Raw genomic sequence first — 27,621 nt, 5'->3', positions numbered from 1 at the left:
GGAACTCCAAAAGTGCTTTTTTTAATGTTTATTTTACGGTAATTCAATTCAAAAATTCAAAAATATACATATTAAATTTAAGAAACTCTCCCTAAATTATCTCAACTTAAGTTCAACATCTGCTTTGTATGAAATTTGAGAGGAAGGTGTTATTTTTAAATTTGTGACAGATGGTCAGTGTAGTCCACACTAACTACTACCACTGATGTCAATAAGTGGCTAATTGTTTTATTGTCTTGTAAAGAAAACTCTCTTCCTGATTTTAAGTCAGTCAAATTACAATAATATTATATTGTACTTGAAGAATGGTTTTTTAAACATTTGTTTAACAACTAGTTTTGTTATATCTGATTAATTTTATTTTTTAGTTGCAGTTTAACTGGCATTCTGGTAACCCCAGGGTTTCCAGCATGCTGGTGTTCCCAGTTTATATGCAGTATGATGGTTATTCTGCAAAAATGTGGTAGAAAGATTCATGCTATTAAATTTTGGTGGTTTAAGGTGGATGGGGCGAAGAGATAAAGGGTGGTCGTATGTCATATTTTGAGTAGGGTCAGACTTAATAATGATTTTACTCATTATTAGCATTTACAATTTTTTATAAAATCCATCCCTACCCTCGAAATTGAGCTTTTTGCCATTTTATAATAATTAAAATGTAAATAATTTTTTAAAATGAAATATCGTAACAGATAGCACCACCAGAATTTTAAATGTTTCCAGGAAAGTTAAGTGATTTATTCCTGAATTTGTTACATTTAAATGGATCCACATTTCATTTCTGGATTCCTTGTCTCAATTAAATTGTGCAATTTGTGCAATATTGCTTTGTGTGCGCTTGTGAAACGACCTTATATCTTGAAAACAAAGTCACAAACACCCATTTTTTTTTATTGAATTTTTGGATTCTGCATTATGATTAATAAAAAAAATGGCAAAGTTTAATCAAAATCTATCAAATGGATTTTGAGAATGAACTCAATTCTGTAAGCCTCATAAAAGAAGCTTCGCTAATGCTCCACTTCAATAAAGTATATCATTCTACTATTTTTGATGTTTATGTTCTGTAGATCTGTAGACAGATACTTTGTGACACAAGATGCTAAAAATTTCAATTATTTCTGTATTTTAACAAAATGTATGCGTCTAATATACGTAATCTGTCTTGTATATGCAAAGACACACAAGCACATTCAGTCCCATTGCCATTCTCATCAGTGACAATGAACTGACACACAGATACCAAATTACTAGATGTCTAAGACTAGCAATGATCAGATCAGCAAGATTGCATTGTATATTTATAGTAAACAAATAATAGATTTCTTATTTTTATAGACACTTCTTGTTACTTATAAACATTACATCACCAAAATTTTGCCTTTTATCTAATTATTAAATGCAATTTGACTCTGATATACTGTGTATGTGTATCAAATATCCACGTACATGTTAGATAGTCTAAATTTAAACAAACGTCTTGTTTTTAGACTCTACTAATTATAAGTTACTTGGCCATCCAGATAATTCATACTCTGTTTAACTGACAGTATAAAATATTATATTCCATTTGTAAAATGTCTATAAAGAATTTAGAAAATTCTAGTTTTAATTTAATTAATTTTTAAATTAAAGAATATTCAGTTATAAAATTACTTATGACCTTGACATTTGGATTTTTGTCATTTTTAAAAATTGAAGTAATACAGACATATATGAAATAAATTAACTTAAAATTACATGTAAATAAATAAAATCTGAAATAATTATATAAATCAAATTACCTTTTGCTGTTTTTTGTTTCTCTTCAATTAATTTCAAATTATTTATTTTTAATTCTAACTGATCTATTGCAACTTTTAAGCGAGCACCTTTGTCGGGAAGGATGGCGACGTTACTGCTATTGTAGACTTTCTAGAAATGACAAATAAAAACGTTTTATTAAATATTCTATCAGAAATTACAAGTAATTAACTGCTACAATCTACTATTATGATCAAAACACATGCATTCAGGAAGATATAATTTTTTCTGAACAACAATCACCAGATAATTATCTGGTTAGTACCATGATAATATTGTCCACTAAGTGAAATTATTATTGATGTAAAAATGATTTGAGTTAATGTTCATGTGATTTTTAATAGTATTTGCTTAACAAAAGATCTATTAATATGTATTAATAAAATGTATTGTTATAATTACTTATTACTTTATAGCAAGAGCTGATAGTCTTTGTAAAACAATTTGCCTATGCATTTTTTATATAAGATTTTTTCCACGTATGTAATTTATTCCTAGTGGCTTACATATCACTAAAAAGAATGTATTTGCAATTATAACTAAGCTCTAATATAAGAACCAGTTTCCACTTTATGCCGCCAAAACAGAAGTGGTTAAAACTGTTGCGAATAACTTCGGTGGACAATCCATTAAGTGACACGGGTTTGTAAATTTTTCCCATAATCTTTTAGTACATGGTTATAACCATCAAAAAGGGATTTCAACGTTCAGAGAGCACTTGCCAATGATCATTTGCATTAACGTACAAAAATGACCAATCTAAAGAAGCACGATTGGTCAAATACTTGCTTATAGATTTTTCCCACGATGGAAAGGTCGGGATGAGATTGACTCGAGGTGGTACCGTTCTTTTCATTGTAGGATGATGTCAAAACTGTTCCGTCAATGTCATTACTATTTTTCTGCCACGATTCCACACAAGTGGAAGATGGTTTCCTGTGGACACAAGTGATTATCACCTTAAGACAGGTGATAAAGTGATTATAATGATGACATTACTTTTCTGTTGTTCATTAGTTATTGTCATTTTGTACAGAATGACAAAATAGCTAATGGAGTTTGTTAGAAAATTAATTTAGCAGTATAAACTTTCACATTTCCTATCTGATATATTGAAATCAATTTTATATTTTTGTGCTTCATAATGAACTGTATATTTTGGCCTTTTAAATACAGGATTCCCAAATTAAACTCGACATTCCTATTCATTAGAAAGTCCTGAAAGTTTGGAATTGAGATGATGGCAATTTTTTCTAAAGCAAAAAAAGTTAGTTCCAAGACTTGAATCCAGGCAATTTTTGGCTCAGGGGATATCTCAAAGACTTAGTCTACTGGGATCCTATAACATCACTGTCATACCTTACGGACAGCACAGCATGCCACATGCGTAACATTCAAAGCATACACTGCATGCAACCATTGAGCATGCTGTTTTATGCTTTCAGATGGTATCCATCATGTTTTGTTCACATTAGATAGATAACTCGTATAGCTCATTGTTATGTTCTGCATAAAGCTATAATACACCTTCTAGTGGTGTTTTTAAAATTAACTTTTTTTTGCTTTATAAAAAATTCCCATCACCTCATTAAGGCATTCCCAAATTTTCACGACTTTCTGATGAATCGTTTTTGCTGTAGCCGGCTGGAAAGTGTCAAGTTTGATTTGGGACACCCTGTATAAGAAAATCTAATTTTTATCAATATATTATACAATTTTTAAAAATAAAACTAGTGATTTCTTTAAATCTGTATAAACTTAAGATTTAAGAAATATGAACATAATAATAACAATAATAATAATTTACATTTGGTTACATTTCTATGCAAACAAACAGCAAAAAGAAAATGCCCAAACATGAATAACTTTATAGTAATTTACAATATGTTATATCCACATTGTTACAAGTGATGAAATGCTTAATCCTAGTCAGTCTTTTTATATTTGTAAGTGGAAGTGGGCAATCAAATTTGAAGTTCTTATCATGATTAAACATCATTGTTTAATTACAGAATTAGAATTAACATTTGGGAAACTGTTCTGAACTCAAAATATATCTTTATATTATTGCTTTCCTTCCTAAGCAGAGAAGGCGAAAGAAAGAAATGTGTTGATATCAAATTGGAGAGATGTATTTGTTAAAAAAAAAAAATAGTGTTTTAGATTCAAGACAACTTATAGTATCAGTATTACTTTATTTATCAGTAGTAATAATTATGCAATGATACCTAACAAGTAAATTAATATCTAGGAGAAGGTTAATGATATGAAGATATATTGTTAACTAATTTATTACATATATGTTTCATTAAATAAAATTCAATAAAAATATAATAAACAGACAATACTGTTTTATAAAAGAAAATTATCATTAAAAATATAATTGATTATTCTCAAAGTATCAAACTCAAGTCAGATGTTACCTTTCTTCTATCTAATTCAATTTGCAACTTTGTCCAATCTTCAGAAATGCCCAAACCCGTCGACCGAACAGAATACTCTTCTTTTTTGTCCGACGCCAAAGCAGACGGCCCGTTCTCTTCTTCTCTGTCGGACTCGTCGTCGGACGACGAACTCGATAAAACTGACGAAGGATTTCTGAAACTAGCATTGTTTTCATTTTCGCAAAATGGCACTGTTTTATTTTGTCCTTCGACCACTAATTTTGTTTTATTATCGTCATTAAAATAAAACCGACTAGATGATTTTCCAGCCACATCGTCTTTACTTTCCTTCGGCTGAAACGATTTAGTTTCATCCTACAAATATTCAGTCTGAAATATTAATATGTTGATACAAAATGTTTTTAAATTTATAAATTTAAATATATTAAAATAAACTTATTCATTACATTATATATGTAACAAATAAGTTTATTTTATGATATACATAATACAATTTTCAATTATCTTTATAAGGGGAAGTGGTATAGAGCAGTGATGGCAAACCCTTTTACCAAAGGTGGATCAAAAGTGAATTTGAAATTTAGTAATTCCAAATTGGGAGGTCAAATTTAATTTGAGTACAGTAATTAAAAAATTAACAAAAAAAAAAAAAAAATGCTTACAAATTTTACTTTAACTTTTTAATCTATATCATAAAAATAACAATAAACACTTATATAAGTGAAATAAAAGAGTAAAATCTCATTTATATGGCCACCTTCGAGGTTATACAATTTCTGGCAACAAGTGAGGTGAACACCTAAGTGGAGTTATAAAAAAATTGACGTAAATAACTGTATTAGAGCACATTAGAGTAATATGTATCGCGAGTACAATACGATACGAATCCCGCTAGAAGTTTAATACATATTATAAAAGTAAACAAAATTCAAATAATACCGAATCCTTTGCGATAGACAGTAATTCAAACTTTCAAACAGACTAACATATTATAACACTGAATAATAGGACACATCTATCTTGGCCACTTAAGTGAGTAGCTGAAAAGATGAAGTTTGATTTATATTAAAACTTGTGCAGTTTTACAGGAAAATTTCAAGGGTGGCCACATAACTGAAATGACCACAAAGAAAGTTCTACTGCAATAATGCAATTATTACAGAAATAAATATTTCATTTAATGGAAAAACTGTTGTTTGATGATGATAATTTTCTATCATACTTAAGCTCATAATTGCTGGTTTTCAAGATTTTTCACAACAGCTTGAGGACTGCTTTCACATTAAGAAACTGAAAACATTCTTTACATATTTTTGAAATCCATATAAAGCAATGTGAATTTTTAATGGGCACATGCAGTTTTGAAATTATTGAATAGTCATTTTTTTATATATAATATATAGAAATCTAACACTTTCTATGTGAAAACCTTAAAATCATTGCATGGGTCACGGGGTTTGTCATCACGACGTAAAACTTACATCTAAAAAGTTTAAAATTCAAATTTTTAATATATAAGCAATTAGTTATCAAGTCCAATTTATTAATATTAATTCAAATACCTAATTTTCAGATTTGTTGGCTATATTTGGATGACTAATTTAACTATATAATTTCACCTAAAGACAGGCAGTTTAACCTGCATATTACTAACATCTGATGGTATGAAAAAGATGAGAGTTTGAACTCCATTTAGGTCAATCTGCTTCCTCTAGATTATTCTAAATTATTTAGTTTATTTTAATTTCTAATTACTAATATCAATAAATATTCTAGACTAACTGCCTATCTTTAGCCAAATTATGCAGGTAGTTAATTAAATTAGCAGCCCAAACACAGCCTGACAAAAATTTGTTATTGTTATAACATCCTGAAAAATTAATATCAAACAGACAGAAACTGAAGTACATATTGTAGAATATAAATTTAAAAAGTTATTATTATTGATAAATAATGTTTTTTTAAATGTAAAATTATATTCTTGGCAAGTATTTATATGATTAAACAGAAAGTTTTACCTGAACTTTTGATACAAGAATTTCACAATACTTTCCAGAATCGTCTTTACCTTCTTTACACCGAAGATAATGTCTGATTAAAAAAAGAAAAAAAAAATTAATAAATAATAACGACAAATCCATAAAACTATTATTAAATACAATTTCTAAGATTTAGCATTTACTCAATATTACAGAGAATATAAGAACTGGAGTTCTGAGAACTATATTTTGTATTACTGCAACAATTAAACATTAGTTACATTGGAATTTAAATTGTGGCAATTTGTCTTGCTAAAAATAGTGAAGCTTTATCAAAAAAGTTTCAGTCAAAAATAAGTTTGAACCAAAAGTTTGTTGTAAAATCATAAAATTTTAAAGAGCATAATTATATAAGTTTGAAAATTTGATATTATAATACATTATAAATAGTTGCATGATATTACATATTTATTTTAAAACTATAACGATATAAACTATTGATTTGTAAAGATAATAATTTAAAAATCGGGATGACGTCGTATTAAAACATTACAAAATATAAAAACTAAAAACAACTCCACTATTGTTAATTGCATTCCGACAGCTGCAAATAGGCAAATATAAGACTTCAATTGTTTCTTTTAGTGTGTTTAGTCTTCAAATTTTGTAAATAAATTATTGATATTTACTAAAATAAAAATATTATAAACAGTGGAAAAATTCTCTTGTTGATAATTATGAATACAAGTAGAATTTATATAATGGAGTTTAGATACCAAGTAGTAACTACATCACGTGTCTTTATTCTCTTGTAGTTTGATGGATACAAAATATTTAGAGGAAACTAGCATTTGTAAAAAATTACAAAATAATAAAAATGATTCTTTATGTGTTGTTGATATTTTTAAATAAAAACTTTTACTTTGTTGAATTCCTGCAGTCAAAATGTGAATATGAGTCAATTTTGCATTTTTTTCTCTAATACATAAATCGACGGTTCTCAGTCAAAGGTCGCTTATGCAGAGATGCACCCATGAGAGAACTCTGCGCGCAAAAAAATGCTTTTCTTTCTTTAAACTTTTACCTTTTTTTTCCCTATTTGTTTCACTGAGAACTGCGTGTTTTCAAAATCATCTTAACAGAATATACAAATATTAAATTCAAAATTATAATTATGCATTTTTTTCTGTTATAAAATCCCTAGATTTGATGTAAATGCATTTACATTAACGAAATGGCAAAGGCAAATTTTATTTCTTAATTGCTTAGCTGTACCTAGACTGAAACATACCCAAATAAAACTACTCTTTAAGTAAAAACAAACTTATTGAATTTTACTTTGAGGGTGTAAACATATATTTTAAAAATTCAAGAGACTCGAGTAATAAAACAGGTTAAGAACGACCAACATAAATTAATTGCAATAGCAATTTGACTGAATTTTATTTACAGGGAGATTAAAATCCTGTGTTCTATCAATAACATATAAGAGATCTATTGCAAAGTTTGTACCTTCTTTTAATCAATTTGGAATATTTTTCAATATATTAACGTGTTTTTATTATATATATATATAAAAGATGTGCATTATTTTATTTTCTTGCAATTTAAAATACAGTGGACCTTCGTTATAGCGCGCACGATGTTCGCGATGCGATAAGTTCAAACACGTCTATACAGGTCCGTGCGGCGTTAGTGAGTAGCGCATTTTATTGTTACTGCGTATTGAGTAATTGTGTATGTATTGAGTTCATGAATGTATTTTGAATAGTGTTTAATTATTGTATGCATGATGAGTAAAAGAAAAGCTTGACATCATTGCTAAAGTAAAGAGGTGAACCGCGTTACACCGTGCCGCTCGGTATAATGCGGTTCACCTTATAACGCGAGTGTCGTTTTCCGCCCGACGTGCGCGCTATATCGGGGGTCCACTGTACAGTACATCAAATATTAAAAAAACTTTTCCACAGTAAATTTACTTGTAAACCAATTAATGAAGAATTATTTTAAAAGTTACAAAGACTGACAGAACGATTATATTTTATACATTTTTTCCTTTTTAATTAACAATTACTTTCTGCTAACTGAAAAAGTTGTAAGAAAAAATTGTGCTTTAAATTAAAACATAAAATTTGAAAAACCTATAATAATTTCAGTCTTCTCACTGAAATTTTCAACATTTTCCTACACTTTGTGGCCTGAAATCCAAATAACTATTCTTTTAGACAAAATTTTTCTATTACAAAAATCAAATTTATAATTTCAAAACAAACCTTTTCTCGCCAGAAGCCGAATCTTTAAATACTTGCAATTCTACAACATTATTTTTATGTCTAGAACAGAATCTAGGCGGAATGCTAAAAAATAAAGTTAACAATTTTGTATATTCTTAATTTCTACAATAATATAAATAATAACTTATGGAACAGCTTATACAAACCTTGTTTTTGCTACATAGTTACATCTCTTTGGATACAATGGACACATATAGTAACTTTTGCCATAATTAGGATGTCCTACCGTAGATCCAGTTTTCAGCAAACAGTTTAATTCTATTAAAAAAAAATATATACATTAAACTTGATTGATGTATGTAAAAATAAGTTTTAGATAATTATAAGATGATGCAAAATAAGATTAAGAATTTACTATTTAATTATGTTAACAATTAATAGTGCAAATAAAAAGAAAAAAGAAAAATTAATAGTGCCGTAATTATCGATTCGACGTGCTCGTCCGACATCAAAACATTGTAAATAGATATTGCCGAGCGATTAGAGACCAACAATACATCGTTAAAACTCGAGAAACTATTTAAAAATAAACTATTTTCACTCGTGTTTTCGGGAATAAAAAAGTCACGAAAATAAAATCAATTTAATAAATAAATTGTATAACAATAAAGTCCAGAAATTTATATTGGTGTTTACTATTATACAACTGCACAAACAAATCAAGCCCAAACATTATCGTAATCAAATAATTAAACACTGCATTATTTCGGGATATATTTTGACCGACTATTAAAATTAGGACACGACGGCAGCCTAATGCCTACTTTCAAATCAAATTACTTTGGATAATTAACGATTAAGTAAAATAATTCATAATTTTTGTTATTCAATTTGTACCATTCAAATTAAAACACCACCAGAGGATGATTTTAATCTTAAAATATATTTCTATAATATGAAGGATAATCATCAACTAAAAAATTATTTAAAATCAAAGACTATCAGTTTAAAAATGGCTTTAGAGAAGATTAAATGTAAACAATCAAAGTTATCTTAATCAATTAACATAATTCTCAAAACAAATAATCATCAAATCCTAGCATTTCTATCCATTTGCTATATTTTACTTAAGAATGATAATTTTTTTCAATGTAACTAAATTAGCCGTGTTAAAGTGGACTTCAGAATCCCTAACTTTATTTATGGAAATAACATTTTTGTGGCTTCCATCTCTTTGTATTCACTGGGATTTAGTACAGAAAGGAAGAGTCGTTCTTCGAATTACAATTTCGACGAGTCCGATACTTATTAAATTAATAACGAGTACGTTAGAGTCGAGAAGTAACTAAAATATTTAATTATGCTTGCTAATTTCAATGTCAAGTGACTCACTTATATGTTGTTTACTTAATCAATAGTATGTTTCACAATGATAAAGAAATTTGATTAAGAGTTCTCAAACATTCTAATTATTAAATTTTATTCAATATTCTAGAATTGTATATATTTATATTTTAATTTTCAATTGTCTACACGATGAATAATTCACGAATTTCTTTAAAAATGTTTCTATAAAAATTCGAATTTATTCTCTAGACAGTGATTTTCAAAATTATTTGACCTGTAGACAACTTAAACCAGTCATAGATGAACTATAAATCAACTATATATTACATAATATTTAATAAACAAGTTAATTTTGATATGAGTAACCACGCTGCATCAATCCAGTGCTTTAAGACTATCAGTATAATGTACTGTTAGTATTAAAGAATCTTAATTGTGGACAGAAACAGTTATGTTTCTGTTCACATTTTTGGGTCCTGTACAAGTGTTCGACAGCTCTACTTTCCAGCTCGCCATTCTTATGCCACTTTAGTATTTTTGAAATTGCACTTTGACCAATCTTTAACATCATTGCTATTTGTATTATTGTTTCACCGGCATCTCTCGGTCCAATTACATATTGTTTTATATTTGGCATAAATGCAGCTCTGAACGAAGTAGTTGGGACCTTATCAGAGCTATGGACTATACCCATACGAGTGAAAACAGGAAAAATAACCAATTGTTTACATATGACAAGATAGAGTTCCTTAAAATTGGCATAGGCTTAATAGAGTGCACAGTGTGACTCCAATGCATCCGGAAATAGTCAGTTCAATGGCATTTCTTGTGTTTTACAAGCTTTTAGAAGTTTCTCATAAAATGAAGAACAGTTGATTTACCACTGTTTCGAGAAATAGTTCGATTTTTCACTTTTAAATTTTATCCCATTTTTGAGGATCTTCAAAATTTTACATAGACAAATTTTAGGGGAGCTATATCTTGGGTAAGATATAAACTTTAAATGAGGAATTTCACACCCACTCTAGAATTGTAGATCCCCATAAGAGCAAAAAAGTCAAAGAAACCATATCCGTACATGTGTCCCTTCACAAGGTATTCGTTCGCCTCCAAAGATCACTTTTTACAGTGTACCATTGGCTGCGTTCGGCAGACTCGACAGTTCCGGAGCCGTCGAGTATTTTTCTGCCGAACGCCCTCTACGGTAGAGCTCTTTCGGAACACGTTTGGTGTTTTAACGTCACATTTGGTAGCATCCTTTGTTTATGCTACCTATTGCTACTCGAAACCGACCGACGAGGCTTTTTGTTCCAATGTGTACATTACTAGTCGCCGCTCGATTACAACTGTCGAGTCTGTCAAACGCAGCCACTATCTGCAAGTAGTCGCACGCTTCGATGCCGGTTATCATTTGCACCTCGGCACCTATACAAAGTCGAAACCCACACCCACCTAAAACTATATCACACCCAAGTACTCTGTAAATAGTGAAACGAGCTACTAAAAGCTTAGCATAGTGACCCCGAAGAGAGTCGATTTCTGCAAGCTGTATCTCACAAAGGGGTTTAAAATTCCACATTCTATAAAGTAATGGAACATTTCAGTTAACTAATATTCTATTATTTTGAAACTTGTCAAGAATTATTCCATTATCGGGATGCAATTCATTCCAACTATGACATGTTAAAACACGTTCGAATTACGTCACAATTACGATTTAACAAGTTGCTACGTCATAACTTGTTGATTCATTTAATTCACTTCATCTGCATTATTTCGCCTTTATTTTTTTAACAAAAAATAATAATAAATATCACCTAACGAGCCTTACTATGAGCAGGACAAGACGAATCCATCTTACAAATCCCACCACTCGATTCGAACAAACAATAAAACCGACGTTTCTTCGGTAAGCGCCATCTGTCGCCGAAAATAGTAACGTTTTTAAAAATGCCATTAATTGGGTTAAATTAACATTTACTTAATTACGTTTTTAATGGCGTTTAAAAACCATTTAATAATAATAATAATTTCATAAACGGGGTACCGATCTTTATTTTAAATGTTAGCTAAAACGATTTTTTATCAATATTTTTTATGACGTTATTTGCAAATAATTTCCGGGAAAAAGCGCCTTCTGGTATTTGAAATATTAACTAAAGACTCCCCCTGAAGGAGGAAGATGTAGTTTGTAAAATAAACTTTTAATTAGTTTCCGAATACTCGAAACTTGTTACAAAATTTATTAAGATCGTTTAGAAAACTTTCGTAAAGTAAAAATTTATTAAATTAAATTAATAATTTGAATAGGGGTGATAGATGGAAATACGATTTTACGAACGAAACGCGATCGCGATACGATACGAGTCGGAGAAATAAATTGAGAAATGTCCGCCGCTTGACAGTATTGATTTTGATTTATTTTCTCGAAACGAGTTTATGATGTTCGCTGCTAAAATATTAAATAACAGTATCGGATGAAAGGTATATTAAATTGCTAGTATTAATGATCGCGTAACGCTTTTTATATATAAATGTTTAAATAGTTATCTTTACTCCTAGCGCTATTTTAATGCGTAAAAATTAATGATTTAAATGTTAAAAAGCGGAGTGTCCGGGTTCGAGTATCATCGCTTCCACACTTCTTTCCAGTTACGTAAATAAAGTATTGCGCTGCTCCATTTTTAAATTTTAAATAAGAAGTAATTAAAATAATCTAAAAGTATGAAAATGCAGATGATTCGGGTTCGGGTATTATCGCCGCACGCGTACGACTAAAAATAAAACTGTTAAGTATAGCAATATAATAATTCGAATTAAATTAAATTTTTAAAATTATAATTAAAAATATAATAATAATAAGTGCGCCATGTTTGTGACGTGCCACATTTTTTAAAATTTAATATTGGAAATTACAAATTGATAAATTATCAGTTTTGTTGTATAAACTTTTATATTTTTTCACAATTCGTTGACTTATATTTTTCAATTTGTCGAATTTCTGAAGTGCCATATATATCCCGAATGAAAGATTGTATCGGGACTTTAAATTGTTTCACGTTCCTGAAAATTTGTTTTCATGTGAGCAATTTAAAACACAAATTTCCTGTTTTGTTTTTACGGCTACAAAATTTATTTAACTTTGATAACAATAAATTTTCAAATCTATAATTAATGATATTAATGAGGTAAAGCGGAATCAGGAATATCAAAACGAATAATTTCGTGTTTAAATAAATCAGGTTGAAATTTATTTATTCATTCAATTTTTAACGTTAACGTAAAAGTTTCGCAATAAGAAAATTCCAAGATCGGAACCGTGATTACATTAATCACGTGTCAAATCTATTAATCACAAATACAAACAGAACAATGCCAATACAAGACAATTTCTACGACGTCGATGCAAAGCATATGATACGAGTGGCGGGTATAATACACTACATCGGTACAGAACTTAACACGCGATATGGGTACGAGGCATAATACTCATAATATAAACACAATAATTCACTTTAAATCTGATTTAAAGATTGCCAAAAGTTACATAAAGGCCCAACTTTATTCCACGTTAAAAAGAGTTTACAACGTTAAACCTTACATTAGGAACCATTTCGAGTCAAAGAGATATTTTTAATCACTTAACGACGAAATGTTTAATGTTTTACAAACGATTTCGTCATTACACGAACTGTTGCAATTCAAATCAAAATCATCTTTCCAACACTATTTAGAAAAAAAAAATGGCGTTTAATACCACTAAAATCATTTAAAAACATTAAATATAACTTTACTAATTGCATACAGGCAGGTGTAAGAGTAAAAACTACCTAAGAAAGACATAGCCGAGAAGTCAAATTTGTCATTTTCATGCCGAGAGGGTGGATAAAATAAAGAAAAAATTATCCCTAATACTGCAAATTTTGTTTTATTTAAATTTCATAGGAGAAGACAATAAAACCTGTTTTAAGTGGATTTTTATGATCGCTTCCTAACAATTACAACGATTAACTTTCCTTTTTTAAAAAAAAAAAAAAAAAAAAAATTAAAATATAGCCTTGGGAATTCATCTATGACAGGTTACGTTTAACAATACACACATCTAATAATTTCGCGATTACAGTAATTTAATACATAAAAAAAAACTACAATTCAACTGAGATTATCGAAAAAATATTTTAGCGAATTAAAAATTGTTTTTCGAGATTTTGTAAAGTAGTACGACGCGTGAGCCGCCTGCCAAATCGAAGATTTATCTTCGATTTGGAGGCAGCTCACCACTTTAGTTTAAAGTGAAAATATATAAAAAAATAATACATAAAATAAAATAAAATCTGCTAGCCTAAAATCTATTCCTCATACATAAAATACGTATAAAGTATAACAAATAGAGTAATACATAGAAATAATTCCGTGGCCATTTGGCCGTGATTTATGGCATCGTATCGATTGCCTCTACCAGATGTCGCCACCGGAGCATTTTTCATGATCTGTGTCTCCAGCTTAATCGTAATTTAATCATTTAATGGCATTTAATCTAATCGCTAACTAATTTATGTATATTACATTTGAAATATTTATATCGTGCCAACGTAAAAATCAGTTAGCCAATCGGAATCGACATATATTACGTATATAAAAATATTATTATTATTAAAATCTTAGAAATGTTTAAAATCGACGAAATTACAATCACTTAATTGCAATTAAACGTGACACAATCGAAATCGATAGGAAAACTGATTATTATTTGTTCGTCGTGTGTAATCGATTGCCATTGGTTAAATTGATTACTTAAGACTAATCGTAATTTAACACGACTTCAAAGAATGCCGATAAAACGAAATTAAATGATTTAATGACAATTAAACCTGTAATTGATTATTATTAAATAAAAATATACAGAAAAAAACGTTACGTAAGCGACATTTAACGTGAAATCGATTTATTTTTCCATTACAAGAATATTTTTTCTATTTTTTCCCTTATGTTTCGGCTTTCCATTATCCGATAATTAATTTATAAAAGTAATTTAAAAAAATAATAAAAATAAATTTTCGTTTAAAAAATTTAAAATTATATTAAAAATAATTTAAATTATAGAAAAATTAAATAATAATTTTATTTTATTTTTTGAGTAAACAAAGTAATTTTAAATTCAAATCGAATTTAATTGGAGTGAAGTAAAGAAGAAAGAAAACAATAAAGAATAGTGAATTAAGATATATTTTAAAATTTCAATCTTGTAATAACATTAGCAAATGTTAAGTTAGGACATTAGGGAAACGATCGATGAGTCTGTTTTCACATAAAATGAATAATGTATTCATTCATTCCAGGTGAAAATATTTGAGATAATAATTATTTTAAATTATGGAATAATTAAATGCCGTTTAAATTCATTTATTCACTGTATTAAATACTGATATATATTAATATTTAGTTATATACGTATAGATAGCAATTACAATGTTGTTATTGTATTGATTGATGCAATAAAGTATCCTTTTAAATTTCTTATTATCTATCTATATATATATATATATAATAAATGTCTAGATTAAGTTTTAAAAAATATTTATCACGTCATGTAAACATTTTATCTAAATGCCCTTTGTTCTTTTTATGGTTTAAAAGTTTTGTTTAACTGCCATGATTTTTAATTAAATTTCTGCTTAGTTAATATTTTACAATATTTTTTGTTTTTTTTCTGATGCTATTATTGAAAAATAATGTTTAGCAATGTTGGCAGACTTTGACAGATAACAATTACTTGCCTATCTGCTCATTTATGTATTTTTCTACACTAATTATTTATTAGAAATTAATTTTTAATCATCTCCCGCAAGATATTTATACACATTATTTTGTTCCATAGGCTGATTTCTCTATAACTAGATATTAAAATTACCAAGTATAGAAAAAAGTATACATAAATAATATAAATTTTTACGTCCTTATGTAATGCAGTTAATTTTCAATTAAATTTAACAAAATTACATTTTGAAGTAGTATAAAGTACTTGACTTACAGCAGATGTTATTTAATGAGTACAGGAAGAAATTCCAAAGTTCAAAGAGATTTAATGTCATTCACAATATTGTGTAAATAATATACTAATAATGTTTCAAGTTTTCCAAGAATCTTTTTTTTTTATTTTTCAATTTAATATTTTAAATAAATTAAAGAAACTATTCAAATAAAAACTTATAAATTAGCTAGAAAGCTAAATTTAAAGCTGGTATTTAAATTACTTTTTAGAAATGTTTACCATATCTTTAATAATATATATATATATATTTAAAAAAATGATGATGATAATCAATCTTTATCTTGTTTGCAGAAAAAGTGAAATAATGAATGAGAAAATTTATCATCTAATCTTAAAATGAGGTAATAAATTAATATTTAAAACAGTGTATTATTTTTAAATATTTAAATGACGATAAATCCGAACGGTTTTAATTTATCCCGTTTCCGCAGGAAAGTCTCCGGTCTCGTTTTCTGGAATTATTATTATTATTTAATACTACTTACACAAATCTTGAAATTTATTATTAGTATACACAACTATTCTAAGAATATTACTACTATTTAATTATTATTATTATTTTTTTAAATAAATAATTGAGTTATATTCAAAGGAAAATGATATTAATTATAGCATTACATTAGTGATTATTATTTTAACATTTATACAAAATGATATTAAAATGATAACTGATAAAGAAAATATATTAAAGCAAAGTACAAAAAACATAGATAAGAATGGCATTTTTAAATTATTTTAATAAAATATATTTTTAATTTTTTAAAATATGTAAAATTTAATTTGAATTTCGAAAGAGTTTAATCCAAAATTCTAATTATTCTAAAGATTATTACCATTTATATTATTATTATTATTATTATTATTATTATTTATATTACACTTGATTAATTTCTTAAAAATTATATAACTTAAGAAAATTATTTTACTAGTTTTCTTAAATAAAGATTTAAATCTACCAGAGGCAATTAAATTTGATTTTATTCTGCTACATTTATTTTGAGAATGTTTTTATTTAATAATAATAATAAATAATAATGTGATTTTGAGAAAAAAATAGAAAATTCCATTAATAGAAAATTGGTTTAATTTGAAAAAATATATATATTATCTAATCAATAATAATTTATGACAGATAATATTCAACTGGAAAAATTTTATTATTGCAAGATAAGATTTATAATCAAAGTTTAATATTCATTATAAATTTATTAAATTCAGCTCTCGGAAATAATAAAATCCTACATGCAAAACTGGTATTATGTTACAATATACAAATTTCAAGCTATCAGTTATTTTTATTTTTCAAAATAAATGATTAAACAGTCCTGTTTTTGTACTCTGAAATATCATTTAATGGCAATAAAAATTCATTCTAAAAGAGTTTTTTTAAAAACTTATTTAACAAATGTAATTAATTTTTATTTTTATATGTTAGTTTAGAAAAAATAATTATAATAGACTAAAATATTTCTTCTTTTTTTATAATTACATAAAATTCTGATAAAAACAAGATTAAAAATAATCATTAGTCGTCGTAAAAATAATCGGGTGACAGAAGATTAACGACGGATTAAATACTTTTGGAAAATGTAATTTCGTCCGTAGATTTGAATTTTATTTTTAAAATATCATTTTATTAATATTCGAATAAACGGTTTCTGTATGTATAAAATTATTTAAATTTAAACAATAAAAAAGAAACAACATATTTTTAAATAATCATTTTGTACATTATTACAATGACTTTTACATTATAAGTAATAAATAATCAAAATTTATTTGACTTTTTCATGTATTTGCTAATATTTTTCCATTTAAACTCAATTACATAAGCATATTTGTCTTTACATCACTTTACAATAAACCATTTAATATAAATATTTAAAATAAAATTAAAGTGCCATTTATAAATTAAAATGCATATCTAAAAATATTAAAAATCATCAAATAATTTTCTTAGAATAAATTTACAATATTTATTTATTAACTAACAATTTAGAAAAATAATAAAATTAAATTAAAACATAAATCTGATGAAACTGTGTCGTAATCGTCATATGTTTTGTAATAAAATTTTAAAGCAGGTTTGTTTATTTTTATTACGAGAATGACTCCTGTACGTACTTATATTTATTCCAATATATTTAGTAATTTAACAAATAGATTATTTTTTATTTAAACTAAAATAATCATTTTTAATTCTTTCTAAAGTAGTATGTATTATCAACATATATGACCGAGATAAAATAAATCTGTGAAATAATCAAGTACCTAATCAATAATATTGTTTTTTAATAGTATTTTAAAGATTTTATACATTGCTCTTTGTTTTTTTATGTATTATTTTGTGTTTATTGTTTAGGTTTCTCTCCTGTTTTATCAATTCTTTTGTTATGGGTCTTGTTTAATGAGGGAGGAGAGAGAATTCTAGATGTAATAAATAAATAAAATAATAAATTATGATTAGATTTTAATAGAGGAAATTAATTTTACTGTTATTTATAAACTGATATGACGTTTGTTTACGTGAAGGAGCTTACGTAAGGTGGGATTCTCGCATGTTAAGCGCTCAATTAACGTAGGGATGAGATATAACGTTGCAGTAGGTAATTCAATAGACATAAATCGCTTTATTTATGAACAAAATAATAAAAAAGGGGAGCTAGAAATAAATCGAGATCGATTTTCTGTAGAAAAACAATGATTTCGTAACGAGAAAGTTTCGAAAGATCAACTTACATCAAACCCCGTTTCCGCTCATACAATCGTGTATAGTGCGCACGTCGGGAGGGAGAAAAATAGACAGATATAAGCACACCGGAGGACATGAGAGACAAACTGACCGCACAGACGAAATCCTCGAGGTCTTAGGAGCTTAACGGCAAGCCACACTTACGCGAAATCGCATTAATTTAAAGGAGAATTACGATACAATGATCGGCGTCGACCGAGGTAAACAACATTCCGCCATGATGGTCGGCGCGCGAGGCACGACGGGATTGATAAGTGACGAACGACAACAGCGACTCACTTCGTGACGATATTGTTTGTCATTTATTTTTATTTTATGCGTTGTGTGCGCGGACTCGTCGGACGGACCGTTTAAACAACAATTGATGTCTGCGAAGGCCGATAGAGTTATAGGAAAGGCGAAACATGCAAATGAACTTACATGACAGGATATGAATACGCGGGGCGATAAAATAACCGTCTGTGAAGTATTGTTTACAAAAAGCCCGATAGCAGTGGTATGAATCGACGGGAGCGGCGGTAATCATTTGACAGGACATCGATGGATGATAGGTATTATCCAAAGGTGAATATGGTTACACATGTTTTATATATATTATATATATTATATAATGCACTTTAATGGGGTTGTCACTTGTTGCACGTGCTGCTTACCATCACGTTTTATTAGATTTTACACGTATATATACAAAAAATATATACATATGTATACTTATATATATTTTAGTCGTATATAAATATGTTTTCGGGGAGAGAAAGTTTGGAAGATTTCTTCGGGGGGTCGGGTTAAAAAAATGTGTTTTTTTTTTGTGTTTGTGTCCCCGGTTTCTGTAGGTGTATCGGCCGCGCGGGGATCTCCGTCCATCTAGTGCGAGCATGTGGCTCGTGTAGTGTGCAGCTTAGCACGATCTCGGCCACTGGAAATTGATTTCTATATGATGTTTCTACAGTTCATAGGATCTCCCGGTTGTCAACATGGATCGTATACGTTCTACAAGGCTTTCAAATATTACAAGCACGATAAATGCAGGATCTTGATGTTAGGAGAATTTTTCTTTGTCAAGATATCGTCCAACGATGATCCCTGTATCGGCGAATTGCAATTGCTATGGGAGGATAGGAATACCGATCAGATGTTATCCAGTGTGAGACTTTACTTTTTGCCCGAGCAAACACCTTTGGGACGTCAGTCTCATCACGGTGAGGTGAGTGACTTTTTGTTTCTTCTACTTCTTCTATTATTAAATATCGTTTTTACTCGGACTTGAAATAAACCGTGCGTGTTCGACTTACTCGTGTAATTGTTCGACATCTGGGACATCGGCCAAAATTTAATATATACTAACTGTGATAATGCAAATCTGTTGTTGTCGTCGTCGCAGTGTTCTTCGTAATTTTACTATTTACTTATATTATTTATTAATATTTATCACGCTAATTATTTTCCTCTGTTCTTGTTTTTTTTGTTTTTTTAATACCGCTAACCGCATTAAACTTGTTTCTATTATTTTTTATTTAAAAAAACTGCCGCTTAATTGCATTTAAATAATAATAATAATAATAAAACGGCAGAATTAAACGATCGATGTCGTAATTCCATTTCGAAATGATTTTAAATACATTTTAGATAAAATGACTTTAAAATAATTTATTTGAGCTGATGTAATTTGTAAAGTGTCAATTAACGAGTTTAGAATGATTTTTCTGTTTCTGATGTGGAAATCAATTCCCTCTCGAGAATATTCATCAAAAGTTCGCCCTTAACGTAACTATTTTTAGAAAAATGAAGTTGTTGTTCGTGTGCGTTTCTAATTTAATATTTAATGAATGTTATCGTCCTTTTTTTTAAATTTTAATTTCCTTTTTTATATTATTATATCGTTTAAAAGTTTATTTAATATTTAAATAAACTTTTCGTTAAACGTAACGACCAATAGTAATGTTATTGTTTAAGGGGCACCGCCCATAAATAGCGCACTTATAAAAACAGGTGATAAAAACGTAAAAAAAAATTCCCAAATTTAAAAACTTTTTTAAAATAAATTATTATTAACTTTTGGCTATTTTAATTTTTACGATTCCTTTTACGAATTTCTCAACGATGATGATGATGATGTTTATCTATGTTCTCATTAAGAGGCAATTGAGAATTAAAATTAGCATAACTCGAACAATCTTGTTTTTTTTTTTAATTTTCTCTTTAATAAATAAATTTTTTTTATAATTATTTTATATATTTAAAAAAAGAAAGCAAAAAGAATTTTTAATTAATTAAAAAAATGAAACATTATTGTGTAATTAAACGAATATTTTTAATTAAACGATAATTTTATCATCATTCGACAGATGAATTAATTAAAATTTTATTTAAAAAATAAAATAAGACAAAAATAAATTTTAATTATTAAGAATTTAAAAATTTTTATTTTATCATTATTATTATTTCTTTACGTTTCCTCGAATTGACTCATTGTCTTTTTTAATGGAAATTCTTATTGAATAGTTTCGATGAATTTTTGTTTTATTTTGTTTATTTTATCATCCATTTTATGTTTTATGTTATTATTGAATTATGTATATCTATATATTTATATAGATAAAAATATATAGAGTTATATATACGATATGATTTTGTTTTATTTATTTTTAACTGCATGGAAGAAAAATTGCTCTTTCAGCAACCGAATAATACTTTCTCCGAACCGGGGGGTGACGCAACATTGCGACGGATAATCGATTAGTTTCTCTCTGCTCTCGACGTCATTTCCTGAACTATTCCTTACTCTTCGATAACTTCTTATAAACGACTAGAATTCAGTAACGGATCATCAAATAATAATGATGATGATAGTAATGATATTATTATTATTATTATTATCATTATTACATAAATAAAAAATTAAAATAATAATAATTAAAAAATGGCCGAAAAAATAATAATTAAATATTCAAAAAAAATTTTTTTAAATTACCTTTAAAAATGGTAGAAGAGAACGAAAAAAATAGAACTTTTTTACGTTTCAAATTAAAAACTAGAAAATAATATTAAAATAATATTCTATAAATAAATGCCATTAATCTAATTTATTTAAAAAAAATGAATATTTAATTATTTAGAACAATTTTGCATATTCTTTTACAAATTAATTCAAATCGTTCGGAGAAAAATGAGGTCAGCTGTTACGGTACAGTAATAAATATGAATAAAAAAAAAATTAAAAAAATAAATAAGTAAATAGAATTTATTCCACATTTCTGGCTTTTAGGTCATAAATAAATATTTATTTATTTATTTATTTTAATATATACAGATATATGTTAAAATTATAAAAATAAAAAAATTAAATAATTAAAAAAATGAAAAAAATTTTAATGAAATTATTATTAATATTTAATACATTTTACTTCATTCTTTAAACTTGTCGAACAAAAGGGGTGTTTATATCACACTACTAAACTTGTCACTGACAACGAGCTATAAATCGGGAACTCCTCACGACCTCCACCGTTGCTATGGTAATAGGACTGTTCCATTGCTCTCCCTAGGGGGTGAGACGGTCATATTTAACAAGACCAAAAGGGGGGGTCCACATTTAGTTCCTATCAAATTCTTTGTTCTTTGACATCCGGACTCTTAAAGGGGGCTAATCACGAAAATAACTAAAGTTAATTACATAAATAAACCCATCGAAAATAAAATACATCTATATATATATGTATACAAAATAATGTTTTTCTTCTGTTTTCGTTTTAAAAATTGAATACCATTAATGTTTAATTAACATTTCCTTTTGTCTACATAAAAATTATTTATATTATTTCGTAAATTAATAATATCAAATTTGATTAAAAATTAAATAAATATTTATTCTGTCAATTTAAATCCTAGCTAATGTTACTGATGTTAAATTGTATTGCTGGAGAATTATTATTATCCCTTATTCTATCTTCAGCTCTTACTTAGGAGGAGATAAAAAAGAATAAAAAAATAAAATAAAATAGAATATATATATAATATAATAAAAAAGTTTCCTGTTTGATCTCTCGATATTCTACTTTGATTTTGATACATTTACGTTACCAGAAAACCGGTCGAGTTGAATGATTGTTTGGAACATTCTTTGTTGTAGTCTGATTACTCAGCCAAGCAAGAATTTCAGACCCTCGGGTTAAAGATGCATGTGGCCACTGTTTCTTATGTTTTTCCAGCTGTGAAGTAAAACATTGACCCCCTTTGTTAGAATTGTCAAACTTGCCTACGTCACACAGCATCCCCTTTGATATTATTTATAACAAAATATAAAATCGATTCGAAGAAAAAATTTAACTTTTAACATAATTAAAACATCCCAAATAATAGTAGTAATAATAATAAAGTAGTAACAAAAATGGGGATAGAAGAGCAAGGGAGGGTGAGAAAGAGAAAGAAAGGGGAAGAGAAAAAAAATTAAACTCGATTCATTCTTGTAGAATGTACGAATAGATTATAATTATTTATGGTTTAATGAACATGGCCAGGTAATGTGATATAGTCGGAGATAATTTAGCAACGTACTAAGTTAGTCTAATAGAATATACTTAATCATACTGTTTAGAAGGTTACATAGTAAGATGGAATTTAGGGTGTGGTGCAATATAATGCAATAAATAGTAAACTTGAGTAATACTTTTCGTGAGTTTCTAACTTAATTTCTTTCTTTCTGCTGTGTAAAGAATTATTATTATTATTCAGCTGTGTTTGTGTAATAATATAATAAATTCGTTTTAAAATTATTCTAAAATTATTTAAAATGAAAATATATTTTAATGGAATTGAATAGCAATGTTGTAACTTTACAAGAAGCGATTTGTATAATTAATTAATTAGAATTAATTAATTCCGTTTCTGAAGTTTAATCGATTAGAGAAGGAAATTATGAGAATTTCGATAAGTTTTAAATTAGATAGAAATTTTTTTTTATTTTAAATTTTATTCGATTGATATCGGTTAAGTAAGTGCAAAAATCTTATTAAATTTTTATAGATTTTAAACAATATATATATATACACACACATCGGAATTACTTGATATGTAAAGCTAATTTGAGCACGTAATCAATTCGAAATTTGAATTTTTATAACCTATATATGACCTTAAAGCAGCTTTAAAAAAAACCACTAAAACAAGTTTGACCTTTCAGTTCTTAATCGAGAATTATAATCGCTAAAAAATCGATTAGTTGGAAAGATTATAAATAATGGAACATGTAAGCAATTCAAAATTTAAATTTCATGACGTTGAATTATTTGACATCGATTTTAAATCGATAAAAAAAAATTATATATAAAATAAACTTTGCACAAATTATTATTTTACACTTATAAAAAAATAAACAATTTTAATCGATTAAAATTTAAAAAGTAAGAAAATAATTTGATTTAACTATTTTATTTAATATATTGATTTTGTAAAATAGTTTAAGTTCTTTAATCGATTTTATTATTTTATTAATTAAATAATTTTAATAAAACATCGATACTTAAAATAATCGATTTTAAGTTAAATAATTTTAATTAAAAAATAGACTAATAAAATAAATTATAAAAACGATTAATTAATAAAAAAATAAATTAACCGATTATATTTTTTTAAATTGACAAAATTGTTTTAATAAAAATTCTGACGTCAGTAATCGATTTTTTTTTATTGTTAAAATTGTAAACGAAAAGATTAACAGCTGATCGAAATTGACAATAAAACACGAAATTCGAAATTGAAACGTTTTGACAATCGATTAATTTAATTACATATGGAAACTTATTAAAATCGATTATTAATTAGTAATTGAAACATCTTGTAAATTGATTAATATAATCGATAATTAATGCATTTTCTTATTCGATTAAACAATTAGAAATTAATTTAACCTATTTATTAATCGATTAGTAAATGTTTAAAAAAATAATAATAATAATAAAAATTCGGTAAATATTTAAATTGGAATTTCTGATGTCAAATTTGTCTATTTGTAAATCTCGTTTCCGCTCAGTATAATACTCCTTGGAATATCAGAGCGAAAAGGAGAGGGAGGGAGGGGTAAAAATAATAATAAAAAATAAAATAAAATCGCAATGAAATCGTGACTTTCTGTCAGGCACTGCCACCTGTCGTGACGACCTTTCGTCCGTTAGTTAGAAATCATTACCAACTCAAACTTCACGTTTCGAACAAGCAGTGACGTCATTAGATGAACTAAATCTAACCCCATTCACTCTTCGGCATTTTTTTTTGTGCTGAAGCATCTTTAAGCTATGCTATATCCTGCAGTTATTAAATTTCATCTGACTCGTTTACGTGTATCCTTCAGCATAATCTAATTTAACACAAATAATTACTTTAAATATATGCACTTAAGAAAGATATAAATTTAATAAATTTTATATCTAAAATAATAATAATAATAATTAAAATTCTTAGTAACAATTTTTATTATTCCTTTGAGAAAGTTTTCCTAAATATACTTATTTACATAGAAATTATCATAAAAAAACCAGAAATCTGTCATTATAAATTCCCTAATGTTTTATTTATTATATTATATATATTATTTATAAATAATAATATATGTATATGTAAATAATACTTGATACGTGCAAGACGTAGTTAAAATAATATATATATATATATATATATATATATTGTTATTTATTATTGATTTTCAGAAAATTACGTCAGCAATTTAGTGATAATTTATTTCCTTTATAAGTATATAAAAGGAAAAATAATTTATTATTAATTTAGAAAAAAATTGTAATTACTTAAATATAATTTAATTAATACATATAAATAATAATAATAATAATGCATCGATGACGTCAGCGATGACGCATCTTAACGACTGTTAAAGTTAAAACCATTTTAATAATAATAATAATAATAAACGGGTTGTACGGAGTTTAATGGAAATTTATTTTAGCAAGAGAAAATTTTATTTGATTTAAAGGAACAATACATAGATTAAATAGAACAAAAGAGCGATTGTTTTAATCCAGATGTATCATTTATTTGGTAAAATAGTCCATCGAACGGAAACTGTCCAAGTAATTAGGCTTGGCAACTTGGCAAATTGCCAAATGTGTTCTGCCACTATTATTGGATCATATGTAATTCGCAGAAATTGCAATTTCGTGACGTTGATCTCCGTTGGAAAATATTTATAACCGCCTTTTAAAATAGTAATAATATTTAAAATTTCATATTTAATTATATATCTTCCCCTCTCTCACTCGACTATCGTAATTTACTTTTAACAACGCTATCTATTTTTTCTTCCTCCCGTACGGCTGTTGGCATTAAGTAACGAATATGTTTATATTATTAAATTTTCTTTTATTATTATTATTATTTATTAAAAAATAATTTGCCGTATTCGTTTCGATATGATTAATTGCAGTGTACGTGTATTAAGTATCTAATATGTGTTTTTTTAAATACGTGTAATTTAAAACTTAAAAATGTTTTTTTAATAAATAATTTATTTTTATTAATCATATAAATATAATTTTTCCTTCTATTGAGTTTTGTTTTCGAAAAAGTTTAGCACATAAGTCATCAGCAGATAAAAGGAAATTATTAAACGGAAAATTTCCATAAATGGTTTCTGCATTTTTATTTTATTTTTTTAATTTTATCTATTGTTGTTTTCGAGTAAAATGTATTTTAAGATTACTTTAACTACCAGATATGCATTTTACAATCCCATTTTCCTTTTAAGCATGATAAACGAATTTAAAAAATATATATTTATTTATTCATTCGTATAAATTAAAATTAATTGATATCATTTAGTTATTAGTAAATTAAACGGAAAATAAATAATTAAAATTTAATATCATTTTAATATTTTTAATTTTACTATTTAGCAATTGATAATAAATTAAAATTAATTTATTTCACTAAAATTAATTGTTAAATTAACAATTAATAAATAACAAAAATTCAATTATTACATAAAAATAATAAAAATCACTTTAACGATTTTTATTATTTTAAATTCTACAATCATGTAAAACAGAAATTAAATTATTCACAAAATATCGAATTTAATGCAATTTATTCTATGCTTTTTGCCTTTTTTTTACGTGCTAAAAATAGTGTTTAATTTCGTAGCGTATCGTGTTAAAAGAATTAATTTTTGTTATTTAATTCCTTAACATTTTTATATAACATATTTATATAAATCCTTTTAAAAACAAATAATAAATCATTTTAATGAAACGATAAACAAATAGAGGAATGCAATTTAAGAAGGGGGATGAAGAAAAAAAAATATATATATATATATAATAATGAAAATAAAATAAATAAAGTAGCAAAAATGCATTTAAAAATTTGAATTCCTTTCATGTTGTTTTATGTAATTCAAAAGTTAATTTATTCCTTGAAATATCCGGTCGTTATTGGCATGCAAGAAAATTTTTCTATTTATATTTTTCCTCCTTGTTTTATTTCCTCTTATATTAAGTAAATCAATTTCCCCCCTCTCATTTTGTTTTCTGTATAAAATTTTTCTAACATTCGACTATCCAATGAAAATAAAAATAAACATTTCTTACATAAATCCGTGACATGAAAGGAATAACTTTTATTGATTAAGTATTATATATTCTATTTTCGGGGAAAATTCCCTTAAAAATATCCAACTTTTGTAATACTTATAATGGCATTTGAAGTCAATTTTTTAAAAGGGAAAAAAATCGATTTATGATTTATTATAATTGTTTAATAATAATAATAATAATAATAATAATCGAAATTTTATTAAATATTTCATTTAATTTACGTAACGTATCAAATTTAATTCCTTAATCTTTGTATTTTTAAGTAAATTATTTTAAATAAAATTTTAACTTTTTTTTAAATAAAAAAAAGTCATTTTATAATAATTAAAATAAAATTTAATATTTCTTTTTAGCTTAATTAATTCCCAGATAATTCTTTAATTTAGTATTATTTATAATGGGTAATTTATTTAAATAATAATAATAATAAAACAATTAAAATTTTAATG

The 27,621-nt window shown here is 26.5% G+C and overlaps 2 protein-coding genes across 5 annotated transcripts in view; one reads left to right on the top strand and one right to left on the bottom strand.

The window, feature by feature from the left end:
• Positions 1 to 27,621, bottom strand: part of LOC136981550 (transcription termination factor 2-like) — a 59,224-nt gene that overhangs the window by 19,946 nt on the left and 11,657 nt on the right. Inside the window, exons 1-6 of one of the 3 annotated variants that reach the window (XM_067277864.1) lie at positions 18,560 to 18,798; positions 8,628 to 8,739; positions 8,461 to 8,544; positions 6,227 to 6,299; positions 4,227 to 4,562; positions 1,785 to 1,914 (exon numbers count right to left, since the gene is read on the bottom strand). In XM_067277864.1, coding sequence (XP_067133965.1) covers positions 1,785 to 1,914; positions 4,227 to 4,562; positions 6,227 to 6,299; positions 8,461 to 8,544; positions 8,628 to 8,674 — 670 coding nt within the window. In that variant the 5' untranslated portion in view covers positions 8,675 to 8,739; positions 18,560 to 18,798. Of the gene's footprint in view, positions 1 to 1,784; positions 1,915 to 4,226; positions 4,563 to 6,226; positions 6,300 to 8,460; positions 8,545 to 8,627; positions 8,740 to 11,599; positions 11,692 to 18,559; positions 18,799 to 27,621 lie in introns of those variants that run through there. The other 2 variants (XM_067277862.1, XM_067277863.1) reach the window with 2 other exon arrangements.
• The window catches only part of LOC136981549 (uncharacterized), a 62,432-nt gene continuing 53,610 nt past the window's right edge, over positions 18,800 to 27,621 (top strand). For both annotated transcript variants that reach the window (XM_067277860.1, XM_067277859.1), the window contains exons 1-2: positions 18,800 to 19,136; positions 19,522 to 19,776. In XM_067277860.1, coding sequence (XP_067133961.1) covers positions 19,113 to 19,136; positions 19,522 to 19,776 — 279 coding nt within the window. In that variant the 5' untranslated portion in view covers positions 18,800 to 19,112. The remainder of the gene's footprint in view (positions 19,137 to 19,521; positions 19,777 to 27,621) is intronic.

Source organism: Centruroides vittatus, unplaced genomic scaffold (genome assembly GCF_030686945.1).
Source record: "Centruroides vittatus isolate TY-2023 unplaced genomic scaffold, ASM3068694v2 contig_767, whole genome shotgun sequence".
NCBI lineage: Eukaryota > Metazoa > Arthropoda > Arachnida > Scorpiones > Buthidae > Centruroides > Centruroides vittatus.
The sequence above is the reverse complement of the archived record's forward strand: the minus strand, read 5'-3'. Positions and strand labels throughout refer to the sequence as shown.